Source organism: Loxodonta africana, chromosome 10 (genome assembly GCF_030014295.1).
Source record: "Loxodonta africana isolate mLoxAfr1 chromosome 10, mLoxAfr1.hap2, whole genome shotgun sequence".
In the NCBI taxonomy this organism is placed as follows: domain Eukaryota; kingdom Metazoa; phylum Chordata; class Mammalia; order Proboscidea; family Elephantidae; genus Loxodonta; species Loxodonta africana.
The window spans coordinates 26,915,955-26,936,993 of record NC_087351.1 but is presented as its reverse complement, the minus strand read 5'-3'; the positions used below and the strand labels follow the sequence as shown (position 1 = coordinate 26,936,993).

Sequence of the window (21,039 nt, the reverse complement as noted above, 5' to 3'; positions counted from 1 at the left end):
GAAAGAATACAACCCTAATGCACACCTTTCCTGACTTTAAACCAATCAGTATCCCCTAGTTCTGTCCAAACAACTGCCTCCTGATCTATGTAAAGGTTCCTCATGAGCACAGTTACGTGTTCTGGAATTCCCACTCTTTGCAATGTTATCCGTAATTTGTTATGATCCACACAATTGAATGCCTTTGCATAATCAATAAAACACAGGTAAACATCCTTCTGGTATTCTCTGCTTTCAGCCAGGATCCATCTGACATTAGCAATGACATCCCTGGTTCCACGTCCTCTTCTAAAACCGGCCTGAATTTCTGGCAGTTCCCTGTCAATATACTGCTGCAGCCATTTTTGATTTATCTTCAGCAAAATTTTGTTTGTGTGTGATATTAATGATATTGTTCTATAATTTCCACATTCAGTTGGATCACCTTTCTTGGGAATAGTCATAAATATGGATCTCTTCCAGTCAGTTGGCCAGGAAGCTGTCTTCCATATTTTTTGGCATTGATGAGTGAGCACCTCCAGAGCTGCATCTGTTGAAACATCTCAATTGATATTCCATCAATTCCTGGAGCCTTGTTTTTCACCAATGTCTTCAGAGCAGCTTGGACTTCTTCTTTCAGTACCATCGGTTTCTGATCATATGCCACCTCTTAAATGGTTGAACATTGACTAATTCTTTTTGCTATAACGACTCTGTGTATCCTTTCCATCTTCTTTTGATGCTTCCTGCATCATTTAATATTTTCCCCATGGAATCCTTCACTATTGCAACTTGAGGGTTGAATTTTTTCTTCAGTTCTTTCAGCCTGAGAAATGCCAAGCGTGTTCTTCCCTTTTGGTTTTCCATCTCCAGCTCTTTGCATGTGTCACTGTAATACTTTACTTTGTCTTCTCGAGACGCCATTTGAGATCTTCTGTTCAGTACTTTTACTTCATCGATTCTTCCTTTGCTTTAGCTTCTTGATATTTGAGAGCAAGTGTCAGAGTCTCCTTTGACATCCATCTTGATCTTTTCTTTCTTTCCTGTCTTTTCAATGACCTCTTGCTTTCTTCATGTATGATGTCTTTGATGTCCTTCCACAATGCATCTGGCTAGGCCTTAAAAATTTTTTTTTTTTTTTTTTAGACAGTATAAATAGCTGAATTCAGGAGAAGTGTGATGACTGCAAAAAATACAGCAAGAAACTTGTCCACTCAGGTGATGCTGAGTGGCCAGACAGATGAATATTCAGGACACAAAGAATAAAACCACTACCCTGCTGTGAACAGTGCAGGTGGAGAGAGCCTTGGATGCCTCATTTTTAGAGTAAAGGCAATGGTAAACAGAAAATAAGAGTTGGAGATCAGCAACAGGATGAAGCAGATGGTCGTCAGTACTCCACTGTCAGCATTTATCAACATTTCCAGAATATAGGTGTCTATGAAGGCTAGATTCATCGCCAATGAGATATCACAGAAAAAACTGTCCAGTCCCCTATGTTCACGGAAAGGCAGCTCTACAATCTACAGCTAATCAGCTTATTGACTGGACAAAGCCAAAGATCCACAATATCGTCACTAACTCAATGGTCATTTGTCTGTTCATAATGCTGGAGTAATGGAGTGGCTTGCAGATGGCCACGTAATGGACATAGACCATTGACATAAGCAGCACCATGGGGGAGTGGAAATCAAGGTTAGCAATGATTAAGAGTTTAATAAAGGTGTTGCCTAAAATAGTGATCAAATAAAGTGAAGAAAGTATCACCAAGAGGAAGGTCCTGTGAATCACAAAGTCCAAGAATAATAAATTCAGACACTGCAGACTGGTTTACTTCTTCCTTTTGGTTCAGTTTGTTTTAAACTCACCTGAAGATGATAGTTGTTAGTTGCCATTGAGTTGATTCCTATTCCTGGCAGCCCCATGTGTGACAGAGTAGAACTGCTCCATAGAGTTTTTTTTTGGCTATAATCTTTACTAAACAATCACCAGACCTTTTCTCCTGTGAATTGCTGGTGGGTTGAAACTACCAATCTTTAGGTTAGCAGTTTAGCACAAGAAGTTTCAACAACCAGGGGACTTTCATCTGAAAATAAGGACATGAAATTATATTTTCTAAGTAAATGGTTTGTGAATCCAGAATATTTCTTATGCATTGCTGGTGAAAGTGTATTCTGGTATAATCACCTTGAAAAACAGTCTGGCCTTATTTTGTAATGTTCAACATTTACACATCCTATGACCCAACAATTCTATCTTATGTACATACCCAAGATGAACTTTTATATATGCATGTGAAGAGAAATTTCTGTACATCTCCACTAATAGGGCAAAATATGAATAAATTATGAATCGACTGTGGTATATTGACATAATGGAATATTATTCAGAATCACAGTAAATGAAGTACAGCTGCATCACATGATACAGATAGATCTTCACAATATGGCAATGAAGGAAATTAAAGAAGTCCAAAAGAATTCATTCAAAATAACTTTTCATAAAATGAAGGGCAATCAAAAAATAACACTATTTTTATAAAAGTTATAAAACTGTAGGGAACGAAAAAGACAAGATTCAGGATGAAAGTGATCTCAGGTGAGGGGAACTAAGGCTAAGCATAAGGACGAGCACATAAGCAGGTGTGCGTTATCATCAATTGTTTTGTTATTATACTAGGTCACTTTTTCATAGGTGTAGTTTACTACTGAATAAAACAATCAGTGAAAAAGTGAACACACAAAGGAGAAGAAAAAATGATGAGAGGGTATTTTATGAACAAAAATTGTGATCAATTCAATATTGTGGATCTGAAGTACACTATTTTTTTTTCAAAAGGACATTTTTTTTTTTTTTACAGGCTATACAATAGAAAAATAGTTCCTTTATATACAAATTTGAAATGCTGGAAAGATATGTAGCACATTGTTTAAGGTAATTTTAGGGGTTGTGAATCATAAAACAATTGTTTCCTTAATAAATAACTAAATAAATTAGCAAAGAATAGACTTTAACACCAGTCTTGGCAAAATCACAGAATTTTTTCGCCGACAAACGTAATTTACTAAGTACAAAGGACGGATAAACTAGTGAAGGAGAAAGTGGCTAACACTTAGTGAAAGAATAAATGCTACAGGCATGAAGAAAGAATAAGTCATGAGCAGCTATGAAGAAATTTTCTCTGATCATGAAACTTAGTGCTTAACTAACTTGCAAGAATTTACTCAAAAAGCCTGAGGTGTACTTCAGACTTAGGGAATTCTTTGATCTCCAGCAGTATTTTTATTTCTTGATGACTAACGTTCATAGGAAACCCTGGTGGTGGAGTGGTTAAGTGCTAAGGCTGCTAACCAAAAGGTCGGCAGCTGGAATCTGCCAGGGGCTCCTTGGAAACTCTATGGGGCAGTTCTACTGTGTCCTATAGGGTCGCTATGAGTCGGACTTGACTTGACAACAGTGGGTTTGGTTTTTTTTTTGGTAATGTTCATAGGGAACCCTGGTGGCACATTGGCTAAGCATTAATGCTTCTAACCAAAAGGTCAGCACTTTGAATCCATCAGCCACTCCTTGGAAACCCTATGGGGAAGTTCTACTCTGTCTTATAGGGTCACTATGAGTCAGAATTGACTGATGACAATGGGTTTTTTTCGTTGTTTGTTTGCGTGTTTTCTGGTTTTAATGTTCATAGCCCTCTATCAAAGTTGGGAACCAGCTAGATAGTACATTTTTTAATTCAGTATAGCCCAGGGCTATGCTAAACGTTTTAAATCACTATTTCATAATCATAATAACAATTAGAATAACTTTACAGCTTAAAAAAATGAATCGAAGATCAAAAGCCCAACACAACATAGCTCATAAGTGGAGAGCCTTCTACAGTTAACTTCTGGAGAATGTTCGTTTTAAGAAGAGTTTGGTTTGACTGAAGAGGAATATTCTTTCAATGAATCATGAAGAAATAATAAAATTCCTTCTGTGAATAAATGTCCTATCAGTGGTAATTGACATAAGAATGTATGAATGACCAATAGCTATATGAAATATCCTCTATGTATCTGTAAATAATCATTATTATTGTTCTTGGTATTTCATATGTTCCTCTAATTGAGTTTGGGCTACCTACAAAAAAAAAAAAAAGTGTTTTTGTTTTACACTATTATGCAATTGAAGGTACTGATGTTGTTGTTTTTCAAATTCAGCCAAAGTCTCTGAACTGAATGCCTAGTAACTAGGTGCACACTCACCATTCTCTGACTCCAGTCCTCCTTCTGCAGAACCGTTCTCTCTTCTGTTCAGTTCCAAGAATGCATTCCATTTCCACGGCTACATACCAAATGCTACAGCTTTTGGGAGATTTCCCTTCATATTTTCTCATCAGGTTTCTTCCTGGCCTAATTATTAACAACTAGTTTTTACCCTATTTGGAAATTACTCTTAATTACAGTCACATCTCTATGCCTGGGGTGTCCCTTAATTGCCAGAAGGCAATGGTTCTTCCTGTTTATGGATCTGTGAGAATAGGCCTTCCTCTTCCTTGATATCTAAGGAGCTGTGAGACCTTATGGAAGGCATTCCTTTTGGTGTAGTAGACAGTCCAGAAGTCACAGGATGTAGCTGAGTGAGAAACCCTTGATATTTCTGGGAGCTATGAAGCACTTAGAAACAATCTCAATGAGTATGTGTGGAAAAATAGTATCAAAGCATTATGACATTGTTTTTAATGTGATAGAGAAAAGGCAAAAAAGAAAAGTTAAAACATTCATAGAATGTAGGCTGTATCTTTCCAGAAAGACATCATATCTGTTTTCCATACATAAAGCTTAGTCCATATTGTAACTAGAGCCTGATATAAATTAATTTTGAAGCAAAACAATCCATTTTTCTGCTGTGACTAGTGTTCAAGGGAGAGTGTCCCTGTCAGTGAGTCATATATTTGCTGCAGAGAATAGCCCCTGGGGGGAAAATGTCAAGCTACCCAGACCATGTTCCTTGGAGACCTCTTAGTTTCTGAGTTTCCCAAAATTGAGAGCAGTGCCTGATAGTTTGCCTTTTGTAAAAGTTAGAGACAGTGAGACCCGGTCAACTCAGTGATTAAGGTCCTAATGATAGATGATAAGCACAGCTTTAAAACATTTCTCTTTTTAACTGTTTTCAAAGCAAATAGTATTTGAGAAGTAAGCTGTCATTTCCTATCCCTGCTGAAGTCAGATAGATGACTTGTGAGTGGTGAGTGAACAGCCAGCAGTGGGAGATGAGCTAGTCACTGATGCACGTCTGCCATGCCAGTCACTGAACAGTCAACCTTGAACTGCTGAGTTTTCCAGGTTTTAATGGAGAATAAAACCTGTTGCCACTGAGTCGATTCCAACTCATAGCGACCCTACAGGACAGAGTAGAACAGCCCCGTAGTGTTTCCAAGGAGTGGCTGGTAGATTCAAACTATCGACCTTTTGGTTAGCTGCCAAGTTCTTATTAAGGTCTCAAAAATCTGTGCTTACTCTACCAATGTTCTAATATTAACATATTAAATAATAAACAGCATTAACATTCTTCTAAGTAACAAAGCAATATGGAAATTTACTTTTATTTTCATTTACAGAGTGTCACATAAATTCATTTCTATTTTTCAAGATTGCAACACTTCAGAGGTTCGAGAAGGAAATATGAGAGTCTGTGTCTGTCTGCCTGCCTTCTTCTAGTCTTACTTTTTTACCTAGAAGTAACACCATCTTTGCATATGTACTGTTTCATTTTCTTTTCCATGTAATTAAATATATATTTAGAAGAGTCTTGTTTGTTTTTGCAAGCATAGAATATGGAAGAGTATTTTAAATTCCAATTTATTTAAAATCATATTTAGATTTGCTTGAATGACTGCTTCTATATACATGAAGAATAATTAAGAGAAAATTTATTTAAAACACACCTCCTTTATTGTTATTAAGAAAAGAAAAAATAATTTTTACTGTTCACTCTCCAGAAGTGGATGCCATAAAGATCGGTGATGCTATTGTTAGTTTTCTTCTTTTGTTTATGACTCACGGTAACCCCATGTGTGCAGAGTAGAACTGCTCCTTAGGGTTTTCAAAGATGTGAGCTTTCAGAGTAGATCTCCAGGCCTGTCTCCCAAGGGGGTTTGAACTGCCAACCTTTTGGTTTGTGGTCCAGTGCTTCACCATTTGTGCCATCCAGGGATCCTCCATAAAGATTGCAGCTAAGAAAACCCTACGGAACCATTTACGCAGTCATACAGGGGATTGCTGTAAGTCAGAATCATTTGAAGGCATTAATCGGATTTTTGTGTATGTAGGTGTGAATATGCTGAATAATATACAATAATACAAACATTTAAATGTGGCTATTACACTAAGATAACCTTGAACATGGAGGGGGCAGAGTCACATACCCTCATCTCAACCCCACGTAGCTCACCAAGAAAAGGTGGCTGTGAATATAGTGTCTCTGTAGGATGGCTTTCTTCTGTTTGTCTCATTTTTTTCCAGTCATTAGAAAAACTTTGCTAAAAACACACAGTATGTTAGGTGACAGATTAAAAATATATTTTGTGATATGTAGTGCAATCCAATTTGTATTAAAAAGGATAGTATATAAAGAACTTTTTTTGTAGAAAGTATTTAACAGTGGTTACTTGGGAGAGGAGCTGGTGGGAGAATGGAGAGTTTGAATTTGCACTTTATACTATACTGTATTTTTAAAATTATTTTATCATGAATAAATTTAGCTCTGAATATAAAGAGAACAACAACAACAACAAAAAAAATGGTTCCAAATACCATGTTTGAATCTCAATTTTAAGAGTTTAGAAATAATAATTGTACAAAGAAATTTTGACAATAGGAATTTTTTTTCTCAGTATAATACTCAATGTATTTTGAGCAGGTAAAATTTTCAACTCCTCAGATATCGAAAGCTCAGGTTTGGCCTTCTTAGAGGGTATTCTTTTCAATGAAGTGATTTTTCTAAGTTTGTGAATCTTATATGAAATAACACAATTTTTTGTTATTCAGATAAGTTCAAATTCACAGTACTTAAAATAATAGTAGGGGCATTCAATAAACATTAATGACTGAAGCCTGTACCCATTATTCCTACTACTCCTTAGAATTCTTATTCATGTTTGATTTTAAGTATTCACTCGATGTTTGGTACTCTTAAATGAGTACGCACCATTGGTCATTAGCTGAGAGCTACTTTCAAGTTTCTACATCAATTTATTTCTTCAGTCAAATGAGTTGATTTAATGCCATTAAAGAGATGGGCATATACATTAGCTGTTACACTTTTCTGCTGTTTTCATTAATTTTTTATTAACACATTATATAGCTGCTAATTAAATTCACTCTGCTATAAAATTATATTAAAATCAATCAGTTTGGCTGCTAAAGAAAAATCGTCTCATTGTAAATAAACAGACATTGCAAACCTACAATTCTACAAAATAATTTTTTGGATTATGCTTGAATGATTTCAATAATAGAAACTTATTAGTTTTTGCAAAATAACCATCATTTCATCCAGAAAAAAATGTTCAACTTTTACTTCCATTCAATGTTATTTTATTGGCTTGGTCAAAGAGTCTGATAGGTTCAGTGAAATTTTAAAAAGAAATGAAGGAAAATTATACTCCATTATGAATTGAGCTTTCAGCTGTACAGTTAGATTTAGCACATTTTTTTTTCAAAATTATACTAGGTCCAGATTTCCCTTTCTCTTTGATTATTAGATTAAAAAAACCCTTTTGATATAAAATAATACAATTAACACACCAACTTTTCATTCATTTTATACTCTCCAGATTAGGTCTTTTGTGTTTTTGTTGTTGTTGTGTTGGTGTTATTAAGTCAATTCCAACTTACAAGACCTTATGTGTAATAACACGTCTCAGCCATCCTCATGATAGTAGGTAAGTTTCAGCCCATTGTTGCAGCAACTATGTCAATCTATCTTACTGAGGGGCTTCCTCTTTTTCAGTGACCCTCTATTTTACTAAGCATTATGTCCCTCTCCAGGAATTTGTTCCTCCTGTAATGTGTGTAAAGTAAGCAAGACAAAGTCTCCCACCCTTCCTTCTAATGAGCATTCTGGCACTTCCTCCAAGAAAATTTGTTCATTCTTCTGTCAGGACTTGATATAGTCAATATTCTTTGCTAACATCATAATTCAAATGTGTCAATTCTTTTTTCAGTCTTCCTTTTTCATTGTCCAGCTTTTGCATGCATATGAGATGACTGAAGATACTGTGACTAGGATTAGGTGCATGTTAGTTATCAAAGGGAAGTCTTTGCTTTTTAAGATTTTAAAGAGGTCTCTTGCAGCAGATTTGCCTAATGCAATACATAATTTGATGTCTTGACTGCTACTTGCGTGGGTTCCGATTATTGATCCAAGTAGAATGAAATTCTTGACAACTTCAGTATTTTCTCTGATTATCATAATGTTGCTTATTGGTCCAGTCGTGAGTATGTTTGTTTTCTTTATATTGAGGTGTAATCCATATTGAAGGCTGGACATTCCGAGGTCTATCTGTCTTTTAGTTTGTCATCCTGTGGTAGCTTGTGTGTTGTGATGCTGGAAGCTATGCCACTGGTATTTCAATATCAGCAGGGTCACCCATAGTGGACGGGTTTTGGCAGAGCTGCCAGATTAAGACAGAATAGGAAGAAAGACTTGATGATCTACTTCTTAAGAAATTTAGAAAATGAAGACCTTATGAATAATAGCAGAACACTGTCCTAGGCAGTGCCGGAAGATGAGTCCCTGGGGCGGGAAGGCACTCAAAAATGACTGAAGAAGAGTTGCCTCTTCAAGTAGATTTGACCTTTATGAAGCTGATTGAGTAAACTTTTGGGAACCTTCAATTGCAGATGTGGCATGGCACAAAATGAGAAGTAACAGCTTCGAACATCCATTAGTAATTGAAACGTGAATGTACAAAGTATGAAAGAAGGAAAATTGGAAGCATCCAAAAAGAAATGGAATGCTTGAAGATCAATATCCTAGGCATTGGTGACCTGAAATAGACTGGTATTGGCCTTTTTTAGGTGAATAAAAAAAACAAAAAACATGGTCTTCTATGCCAGGAAGAATAAATTAAAAAGGGACAGTGTTGCATTTGTTATTAAAAAAAATCTCAAAAACTATCCTCTAGTACAATGCTATCAGTGATAGAATAATATCCATATAGGAAAACCAGTTAATATGACTATTCAAATTTATGTCCCAAGCCTAAAACCAAAGGTGAAAAAATTGAAGATTTTTACAAAATACTGCAGTTTGAAATTGATCAAACATGCAAGGTGTTATGTAGAACTTGAGAGCAATTTAATTAAATCAAGTTTGTTAATACAATACGTTGAAAGGGGGTTCTTATAATAGTGTTGAATGCTTGTGTGGGGTTTGTTCTTCTGTGCGTGTATATTGCTTTTCTGAGCAGCACTGCAGGCATTCAGTATGTCTGATATTAGTCACTCAACGAGAAGGCAATCAGACCAAATTCCAGGGACGTGAGTTCTAGTCCCTGTTCTGCCACCGACTGCAGATGAGTTACAACTTCACTTGTGCATCTGTTAAGGTGGGAGAGTAGTTCATTTACACTTCATGGTTTTGTTCAAAAGAAGAAATGAGCTAGTATTTATAAAGTTTTAAAGCTAAATAAACCTGTGAAATCCTCTATGATACAGAATGAATAAAAGGGAGGCAGTGCAGTGTGGTGGTTAAATTCATGAGATTTGATATAGGAAAAAAGTACATTTTAATATTGGCTCTGACACTTAGCATAGTGACCTTTGACAATATAATTCCCCTGGTACTTATTTAATATTATTATCTTTAAAAATGGTATGCTAATTACCTAATGTCATAAAGTAGGTAGAGTGTTAATTAGGCTATTTCAGTAATATGCTTCCAATGGAATTTTAAATGATGACTACTTAATGAGTTTGTTCATAGTTATTCCTTTTGCACTGTTATTAGTCTAAATGATATTCAGTTTATAAACAGATATTCAAATGTTAGGAGATGGTGATTTTCCTGGAAGATATTTTGCTGTCATATTTTATAACAGCTTCTTTTGTTTTATAACAACAAGAACAACCCAATGTCTAGAATTTTTTTCCCCACTGAAAGTCCTGGGAATGGAAAAGCAGTACTCCCATGATGAATGGCCTGGAAATTCAGACCAGGGGGCATCAAGTGGTCACCGAGCACTATCGTTAGGCTTTTTTAGGGTAGAACAGTTGTGAGAACTACTAACCCTCCCTTATCAAAGAGGGAAACATAATAGTAAAGATCTAGTAACAGTTGAAAATACTGGTTTCTGGAATCCTTTTTTTTGGCCAGGTAAGTGGGGAAGATATAATTAAAGTAAGTAGCTTGCTTCAATTATCAGCTATTTTCCTTATACAGGTAATGCCTAGTACCTATGCTAGAACATTACAAAATTAACAGCCCTCTCTCAGTCTCTGTTTCTCTCTTCCTCTCTGTGTTAATTCCATTTCTATTTTCCAATTCAATAAGCATTTACTGAACACCTGCTGGTTCTAACTTTTCCAAGGGGGAAACCAGAACTTTAATTTCAGGTTGTATGTGTTGCTCCATATGCATGGATCATGCCTTGATTCACAGGAAATTTCTGAGTCTAGGTTACTTTGCCTTTCAGTAGGGACTAATGAAATGGACCTTGGAAATTGAATTTAATGTGGACTGCCTCAGATCGGCCAAATATTCTAGAGTGAAAATTTTATTTTATAATTCCATTGTCATTAGTCTTCAATAGGGTCAAGATAATGGAATAAAATATTCTTTACTGAGAAATCATTATAATAAATTATTCATGAGTTTATATGTATATGCATGCTCGTGTCTATCTAACCTCCCAAGCTCACAACACTTACTATGGGCCAGATTTATGAATAAGAGACAGTCCCTGATCTCCATCCATAAGCTCATAGGCCTTGCAGAGGACAGATAGTCTAGTCATTGTTAATTCTAATGTAACAAACTAAGTATTCTGAGAGGTTGCAAGTGTGGTATGCTAGTATAGAGGAGGGATGTTTAATTCTGAGTGGAAGGGAGAGGGAGACATGTTTGATGAATTGATGAACAAGGTGGAATTTTTAGTATGGGATTTGATCAATCAAAGGAAAAAGTTTGGGAATCCTTTCATGGAGACCAAAAGCAAGGTAAACACAAGCCGTCATGAAAGAGCAAGGAGTGACTGTACTTCATGAGGTTTTGAGTGAAATTTATGCAGGGAAAGATGATGGGCTAGGAAGATGGGCAGTGGACAGATCCCAAGCACTTTATGCGCCATGCTGAGGTGTCCTGAAGGCAGACGTCACTGTGTGCTGTCTGCTTCCTTCTTAACTTTATGGCGTTCTTCTTGCTTGTTTCTGTTCCTCTTCTCATATTTCTTTCCTGTCTTTATGTCTATCCCTTCCCTTTTCTCCCTTATTTTTGTTTTTCTGTCATCTCCTTCCTTCCTGGTATCAATCAACAGAACAACAGTTATTTTTAAGAAACTAGCAAAAGACTGCTCATGAATATGAGATTTTACTTCAGGGAGGAATTCCTTACTGGGTGCATTTTCTAAAAGTGACTTTTGTGATTTTTTATGAGAAAACAGTTGTTCACACATTCATAAAAATTTATTTCAATTTTTCAATACTTATGTGAGCGGTATTGACATCACTGTGTTCTGAATTTACTGAACTGATTACTCAAACCTTAGTTTGTATTTTTAAAAATTAGTTTTTAAGTCAAAGGTAATACAAGGTTATTTTAGACCTTTTAAACAATACAGAATTGCAGACATAGAAATTGAAAACCATATGTAATTATGCTTTCCAGGATTCACCACTGCTAAAAATTTGTGTGTATTTTTGAAGATTTTAAAATTCAAACATGAACACACACACAGTGTTTCATGTTATTGAGTTTATTATGCATTTTCTAGCTTTTCACTAAAACTGGAAATCGGTCCTTATTTGTATATCTAGTTGATTATAATATTGTATTCCCTTATATATAAACAACAATACAACTGGCTGTCTTTGAGTTGGATTCCAGCTCGAAAAGACCCTATTGAACACAATAGAACTGCCCCCATAGGGGTTGGAAGGCTGTAAATTTTCACAAAAGCAGACGGCCATATCTTTCTCCCTTGGAGCATCTGGTGGGTTCCAACACTGACCTTTCGGTTAGCAGCCAGATGCTTAGATGTACTATAATGTTATTAATACTTCCCTATCAATTGGCCTGACAATAATGGATTATATGTATGCATGCCTATGTGCATGTATTATGTGTGATCATGTAAATTTATGTGTGTATAGTGGGTTTTTATATGTATTATATATAAAAAAATTGCCTTTATGTTTGTATTTCTAGAGAGAGATTTACTTGCACATTTTAGATTATAAAAAATTATTGTCAATTTGTAATACTTCCAAAAGTGTATAAAGCTAATTGTTATATTGAAACCTTGAAAACACTGAGAATTCTCTCTGTTTCTCTCTATCTTTCCTTTTGCTTATCTATTGGGAAAACAAAAAAGCAATGAAGCTCTTAATGACTAGTGAATTGAACATAATTAAATATTTTTATTGGCCATTTCTATGTGTCATTGCCTTTATAAGTTATGTGTGCACATATTCTCATTTTTTTTAAATTAGATCTCCCCCTTATGGAAGTAATATATTGAACTTTATATCAACTATAATAGCCAGATCGATCTTTTGTTGACAATGTTTTCCTCTCCTGTTGAACTGTATCAAATGAAGACAATTTGTTTATTAATAAACTAATTTTCAACATTTGGATAATACAGAAAAAAGGAAATTACCTGATTTTCTACCACTCAGAAAAAAACTATCAGTACTTTTTTTTTTTTAATTTTCTTTTGGCCTTTAAAATAGTTTTGTTCATTTCTATAGTTGTGAAAACACTGAATGAACTTTTTTTTTTTTTTTTAGTTCATAATATGCATCTTTTAAAATCCATACATTGCATGGTGAGTTCCTTTTAGAGAGAGACTGGCTATCGGTCCCTTGCAATGTCACTTCCACTGCCACTGACCTCAGGGATTGTCTCATTCTCGCTAGCTCAGTATTTCTCTATTTTTCTTAGTTGTTGGCTATAAAATTCCCCATAACTGCCCTTGTGATAGGGCCTTCTAGCAGTAACCCTGTAAGATATTCTTTTGGCTAGAATTCCTGCTCCATATCCATAACCCTCAGGACTCCCATTTCCACTTGGCCTGGCTGCTGTCAAGTCTATTCTTGCCTCTATTGGGTCCATGATTCTCCCACCTGATTCTGCTGCTCTCCTGCTGAAGCTGTGAAGGGTCATGTCCGAGCTGAACCTGGGCATGGTGCGGGGTAGCAGAGTGTGGGATAAAAACATGAGAAAGACTGGTTGTCTGTGGTATAGGGCCTGGGTGAGAGATTCGTGGTGAAGTGCAAGTGGGGAACCTGTAGTAATCAATTCAATAATGTTTGGTTGCTAAAAGGGAAAATAATTTAGGAAATTGTGTAAGAAAAATATAATATATTAGAGTGAACTTTATAAAACTGATAATATTTGACAAGCTTTTGATCAAATGAAAGGTTCATGTGGTTCAACCAAATATGCCACCACTCAACTGTCGGTTTGTCGTACTGTGGTAGCGTGTGTGGTGCCGCGAGGCCGGAAGCTATGCTGATGGTATTTCAAATGCCAGCAGGGTCACCTATGGTGGATAGGTTTTCAGTGAAGCTTCTGGGCTAATACAGAAAGGAAGAAGGACCTGGCAATCTGCTTCTGAAAAAATTGGCCAGTGAAATCCTTATGAATAGCAATGGAACATTGTCTGATATAGTGCCAGAAGATGAGCCCCTCAGGTTGGAAGGCACTCAGAATAGGAGATTGGTGGACACAGTGGCTGCAACAATGGGCTCAAACATAGCAACGGCTGTGAGGATGGCTTAGCGCCGGGCAGTGTTTCGTTCTATTTTACATAGGGTCACTGTGAGTCAGAACTGACCAGATGGCATCTAACAACAACCTAGTACATTTGAGCCCAGGTATTAAAAATTTATTGAGAAGGATTAAAGATAAGCATCTTCCTAGTTTTTTTCCTAGGCATACAATATTTTAAAATGGGTTTCTTATACATTTTATTTTATAATCTGTTTTTAGGAAAACTTACATCATGATCAACTTGTATAAAATATCAATAGATTATTGTTTCTACATATACGATTGAGTGCATTCTCTATTTGGAAGTAGTATGAATAGATTCATTCCCTATTGTGGGCATTAAGCTGCTATTTTTAAATCTTTTTTTCTATACACAATGGTGTAATAAGTGCTCCCATAGCTAAATCTTTTAGCTTTTCTGTTGTTATTACATTATGGAAATTTTCTTGAAATGGAATTCTGTCATAATTAAGGAAAATTTTAAACTTTTGACGTTTTTGTTGTTTGGGGCCATCGAGTCGGTTCTGACTCATAGCAACCAGAAGGAAATAACAGAAGAAAACACTGCCTGGTCCTTTGCCATCCTCACAGTCGTTGTTAAGCTCCTATATTTTAAATGTGCCTTCTGGAGAAGGTCTATCAACTCGCACTCTATTATCGGTATATGAGAGTATTTCCTCATAGTCTCATCCATGATAAATCATCAATTAAAAAAAAAACTGATAATTTACTCAGTACAAAGTAGCACATATACCTTATTTACATTTATTTGATTACTAATGAGTTGGAGTTTTTTGTGCTTTAGGTAGGTGAAAGTTTACAGCTCAAGTTAATTTCTTATTCAAAAATTCATACACATATTGTTTTGTGACATTGGTTGCAATCCCCACAATGTGACGGCATGCTCCCCTTTTCCACCCTGGGTTCCCTGTGCCAATTTGTCCAGTTCCTGTCCCTTCCTGCCTTCTTGTCCCGCCCCTGGACAGGAGCTGCCCATTTGGTCTCCTGTATTTGATTGTAGTAGGAAGCATGTTCTTCAAGTGTGTTACTTTTTGTTTTATAGGCCTGCCTAATCTTTGTCTGAAGGGTGGTTTTCAGGAATGTTTTCAGTTCTGGGTTAGCAGAGTGTCCTGGGGCCATAGTTTTGGGAGTTCCTCCAGTCTCTGTCAGACCAGTAAACCTGGTCATTTTATGTGAATTTGAATTCTGTTCTACATTTTTCTCTTGCTCTGTTTGGGACTTTTCTGCTTTGATCCCTGTCAGGGCAGTTGGTGGTGGTAGACGGGCACCATATAGTTCTTCTGGTCTCATAATGATGAGTCCTTTATGTAGTTTATGTAGTCCTTTAGTCCTTTGGGCTGGTATTTTCCTTGAGTCTTTGGTTTTCTTCATTCTCCTTTTCTCCGGGTGGGAGAGAACCAATAGATCTGTCTTAGACAGCCACTCGCAGGCTTCTAAGACCCCAGACACCAAAGTGGAATGCAGAATACTTTCTTAATTAACTTTGTTAAGCCAGTTGACCTCAAAGTCCTCCGACTAATAAGATTTTTATCTTTGGCATGATTATTGCTGATTTGTATTACTTTTGTCAATAGTTTTTATATATTTTACTTATTTTTAAATTAATAAACCACATTTTTTTTATCCTTGTCTATCTGGAAGAACTAATTTTATGTTAAAGGTATTAATCATTTGTCTGATATTTTTAACTATTTTAAACAGTTTGCTTTTACTTTTATTTTCAGAGTGCTTGTATCTATATAAGTATAAAAAAATATATATATGTATATATTTATATATTTATATGACGGCACTGGGTTTTTGGGTATAGGCTATCTTTATATATCTATGTATATGTGTGTATACATATGCATATGTAATGCATAAATTTTAATTTTTGAATACTGTCAATATTTTTTCCAGGTTTTAGGAATAACAGGGATATGTTTAAAATGAATTTTTCCACTTAATATTTGTGTAAATAATTCTATGCTTTCTTTTGTTCTGTTTCTTTTTTTAACATTTAAGTATCCACTTGAAACTTATGTCATTTTTCCAAGTGTCATCTGCTATGTCAATATCATAGGCTGAGTAATTCACCCTGTCTAGACTGATGGGATATGGTTCTTCAGGAGCCTTTTGATAGGTCACTTAAAGCTTCACTCTAGCCCTTTCATTCTGTTCTTTGCATTGAAGATACTGTGACAGTTTAAAAGCAGAAATATGATCAGACTATTGCTGAAAATCCTTGAATGTCTTTCTATTGCTCTTAGGATAAAAAACAAAGTTCTCATCAGGAATACAAGACTTTGTCATGTCTGCACTCTGCCTGTCGATCTGGCCTGATTTCAACGATTCATCTTCTTGCCTCACTGGACTCCTGTCTCATGGCCTTTGCACATGATATTTACTTAGGCTGGACTGCTTTACTTAAATTTTAGTAATAACAACATATTTAGCAGAGTCCAGGGCAGGCCCTTCTTTGATGAGCTACACTGTTTGCACAGTACTCTGTTTTGTTCCTTCAATGTTATCATAATTTACCTCTGTATTTACGTAATTACATCTGTATTTATGCCTATTTATTGTTAGCTCCACCATTATGCTATAAACCCCAGGAAGTCAGCTCTGTGTTTTACCTCAGATCTTAACATAGATTGTAGCATACAGTAAATGTTCATTATGAATATTTGTTGAATGGTTAAATGAATTTCATGAATTTTTCCAAATACTTCTTAGCTATTAGTGAAGATTTCTTTTCATACCAGAATTTAAAAACAACTAAAATCTGTTTTTGTCAATGTTTCTTTCTGATATATATCCCTTTTGTCACTTCCTTTTTTTGGACTCTTAGGCAACAACAAAGTCAATGTACAAATCAAATTACTCTGAGATGTCTGAATTTGTGTTCCTGGGACTTTCTACCTCTAGACCAATGCAACATTTCCTCCTTACCTTCTCTACAGTGTTTTATGTAACAATTGTTCTGGGAAACCTCCTGGTTGTGTTTACAGTGACTTTTGACTCTCACTTGCATTTCCCTATGTACTTCCTGTTAGCCAACCTTTCATTTATGGATTTGTGTTTTTCTACCTTAACAGTGCCTAAGATGATCTCTGACTTGTACTCTGGGCAAAACACTATATCCTTCCAGGGGTGTGTCATCCAGATTTTTGTACTTCATCTTCTGGGTGGATCTGAGATGGTGCTGCTCATAGCCATGGCCTTGGACCGATATGTGGCCATATGTAAGCCCCTTCATTACCTGACCATTATAAGTCCACGCATGTGCATTTGGCTTCTGGTTGGTGCTTGGCTTATTGGTCTCATTCACGCAGTGACCCAGATAGCTTTTATTGTCCATTTGCATTTTTGTGGCCCTAATGAGATAGACAGTTTTTACTGTGATCTACCTTGGTTTATCAAACTTGCCTGCACAGACACCTACAAACTGGAGTTCATGGTTACTGCCAATAGTGGGTTCATTTCCATGGGAACCTTCTTCTTATTGATTTTCTCCTACATTTTCATCCTGGTCACCGTATGGAAACACTCTTCAGGTGGTTTGTCCAAGGCCCTGTCTACTTTGTCAGCTCACATCACTGTGGTGGTTTTGTTCTTTGGACCATGCATCTTTATCTATGTGTGGCCATTTCCCACAGTGCCAGTGGATAAGTTTCTTGCTCTTTTGGACTTCATGATTACACCTGTCTTGAATCCTGCCATCTATACATTGAGGAACAAGGACATGAAGATGGCAATGAGAAGACTAAGCAGTCAACTCCTGAGTTTGAGGAAGGTCTTCTAGAAAAATTCATTAGAGTACCAATGTTACCTTCTGCAAGCACTGCTGCTAATACGAAGTTTAAAAGTTTATACTATGTTGGAATAATTTATTGTCCTAAATTCAGCTGCTCAAAAAACCATACATAGTTTATTCCAAGCTAATGATCAATGATTGTGTCATATATTTAATTATTTATCTAATAATTTGGTATAGTTATACAACTTTAAAATACAGCAAATATACTTTTTGTGTGGCTGACATTTCGACTAGCTAATAGAACATCCTAAAGGTTTTTATGAATTTGAAGCTATAGAGCTGTATTTGCAGAGCTACTGGTGGATGCTAATATTTCCCTCTGTCATTGAATTAAGAAATACTCTCTTATAAAGGAAATGACTGGTTCTTAGCACAGTTATTCTTCAGAAGCAAAGCAGGCTCATGTTCTCTGTTGGTTCTGGTTTGCTATTCCTATTTTTTCTTCCCATACACTATTTCTTATTTTAAGAAATGCACTCAGATACATTAAAATTTAGAAAAAAGTCCTAGGCATCTACTTCATAAAAATCAATCATTGAAAGCCTCATGGAACACAATTCTTCTCTAACGTACATAGGGTCACCAAGAGTTGAAATTAAATCGACAGCAATTGCATTTTTTTTAAATGTTAATATTGTATTGGGAAGAAATTACATTTCTTAATCAATTAAATATTGTCTAATATTTATATATGCAGAAAGCTATGAAGTGGGCAGAGAAATAGTTAAATAATCAGAAGTGTTTTGAATTTGATTTTAAGATGTGATCACTAAAAGAGCAAAGTGATGTCTTCCTTGTCTCAGTCTTGAGTTTAACCATTTTTTTTAAATGTGTACTACAGTAAAATGGTATGAATTTAAAATTGACATTCATCCAAGGAGAGTATGACTAGGCTGGCACTGAAAAAATATTAAAGAAAGGGGACCTCATATGTTATCTTGCTGAACAAGTGAACAATGGATGCAATTCAGGAATGAACACTATGTTCAGCCACTAAGCCTGGGTTTATTGACTTATAGACGTGAGAAACTCACTACCATACAAAGTAACACAATATCATTTGATAAAATTTACTTGTTTGAATTGCATTCTTGTATGGAGATGGAATTTGCTTCCTTTAACTTTCATATTGTATTTCTCATTGTATAATTTGAAACTGAGCAGAATAAAGCATCTTCCATAGTGTTCCCCCTTTCATGTTGAACATAAAAAATGATTCTACTGTATCTTCTAGGTTAAAGAATAAATATTACCTCTGGGCCAAAACATATTTAATCTTAAAATGTTTAGACAAAATTACCTGTTTGGAAAATTTCATCATAGAATTTTTATTGTTGTTATCAACTAACCTAGATATCAGTTTAACTTTCTAATTTTTTAGCAAATTCTTTAGTGGCTATTTCACAGGATCACTTTGGGTTTTTTTTGGAATTTGTGATGAGGGTGTATGCAGATCACAGAAGCTGCTCAATCATGTGGCTTCCTATAAGATGACGTAGATTCAAATTAATTAATTAGAAGCAAATTTTATTGAAAGTTTTTGAAGACAATATAGAACATTCAATTCATCAGCTACTTAAATATGAATATATTCAACATAATTTATAATTTGATAGAGAGATAATGAGTGAGAACATTGAAATAAAAATGAATGAACTGAAAACTTTAGACAGAAGATGGACAGAAAGTGTAATAGGGAGAAGACACTAGGTCTGAAAGGACAGAAGTGCAAGGAGAAGGAGAGCCTCAGGGCTAGCATTGGGCTGGCCTGATTGGGATGGACCTTCTGCTCCCACTCTTGTCTCAAGTTACATTGACTCGAAATATCTATCTCAATTACTTGCACAGGAAATTCCAAGGATAAATGTCATTTTGAGTTTGGCCTCATCTTCAGTTTAGTTTAAGCAATCCATGACTGTTACCATTTTTATATTGTCCTCCCCTACTTCCAAAAATCTCCTCGACATAAATTTTTGTTTAGATTTTTTTCTCCAGGAATGCATGTAGCTCTTGCTTCAAACATGGAAACACAATTTTGTCATAATATGACTATGTAAACTATGGCAGTTATCTAATTAACTTTTTGCTTTAGTAAAAAGAAAACTGAACCAAGTTCACAGACTGACTTTCTCTAAACCCTATGTTCTGAATATCTGCAATATAAACTTTCATTTAATTTGGCATTCAGTTATATATTTTTCCTGTCTACAACATTTTTTGCTGATTGATATTTTTATTTCCTTAATGAATTCTTACAAGTGGTCTTAAAATCAATAAACATTGTGAAAATTTTCTTTGACTACCTGAATAATTTTATTTTTTAAATTAATAAATTTATATATGTTTTTGTGGAAAACTAGAGAATGCAGAAAGATATTAAAAATAGTGATAATATTTCATTACTGTAATCCACCACATTAATTAAAAAAAAGACAAGAATCACATGATTTTATCAATTGATGCAGAAAAGGCATCTGACAAAGTTCAACACTCATTCATGATAAAAACTCTCAGCAAAATAGGAATAGAAGGAAAATTCTGCGAATTAATAAAGCACATTTATACAAAGCCAACAGCCAACATCACCCTAAATGGAGAGAGCCTGAAAACATTTCCATTGAGATTAGGAACCAGACAAGGATGCCCTTTATCACCACTCTTAATCAGCATTGTGTTGGAAGTCCTAGCCAGAGCAATTAGGCTAGATAAAGAAATAAAGGGCATCCAGATTGGCAAGGAAGGAGTAAAAGTATCTCTGTTTGCAGATGACATGAGCTTATACACAGAAAACCTTAAGGAATGCTCCAGAAAACTACTGAAACTGATAGAAGAGTTCAGCAGAGTATGGGGATACAAGATAAACATACAAAAATCAGTTGGATTCCTCTACACCAACAAGAAGAACATCGAAGAGGAAATCACCAAATCAATGCCATTTACAGTAGCCCCCAAGAAGATAAAATACTTAGGAATAAATCTTACCAGAGATGTAAAAGCCTTATACAAGAAAACTACAGTACGCTTCTGCAAGAAACCAAAAATGGAAGAACACACCTCGCTCATGGATAGGAAGACTTAACATTATAAAAACGTGTATTCTACCAAAAGTGATCTATACATTTAATGCAATTCCGATGCACATCCCAACGACATTCTTTAATGAGATGGAGAAACAAATCACCAAAGTCATATGGAAGGGAAAGAGGCCCCGGATAAATAAGGCATTACTGAAAAAGAAGAACAAAGTGGGAGGCCTTACT

At 35.5% G+C, this 21,039-nt stretch overlaps 1 protein-coding gene and 1 pseudogene across 1 annotated transcript; one reads left to right on the top strand and one right to left on the bottom strand.

Moving 5' to 3' along the window:
- Positions 1-925: 925 nt before the first annotated feature.
- LOC135232572 (olfactory receptor 4K15-like) lies at positions 926-13,368 on the bottom strand (annotated as a pseudogene).
- Positions 13,369-16,798: 3,430 nt separating this feature from the next.
- Positions 16,799-17,764, top strand: LOC100655769 (olfactory receptor 4F15-like). The gene has a single exon (XM_003418710.2). It carries the CDS (start codon positions 16,826-16,828, stop codon positions 17,762-17,764), a length of 939 nt encoding a protein of 312 aa, XP_003418758.2. The 5' UTR covers positions 16,799-16,825.
- The last annotated feature ends 3,275 nt before the right edge of the window (positions 17,765-21,039 follow it).

Excerpts from the sequence above, each read along its gene's own strand:
- LOC100655769 (XM_003418710.2), top strand. The coding sequence starts at position 16,826 with ATGTACAAATCAAATTACTCTGAGATGTCTGAATTTGTGTTCCTGGGA.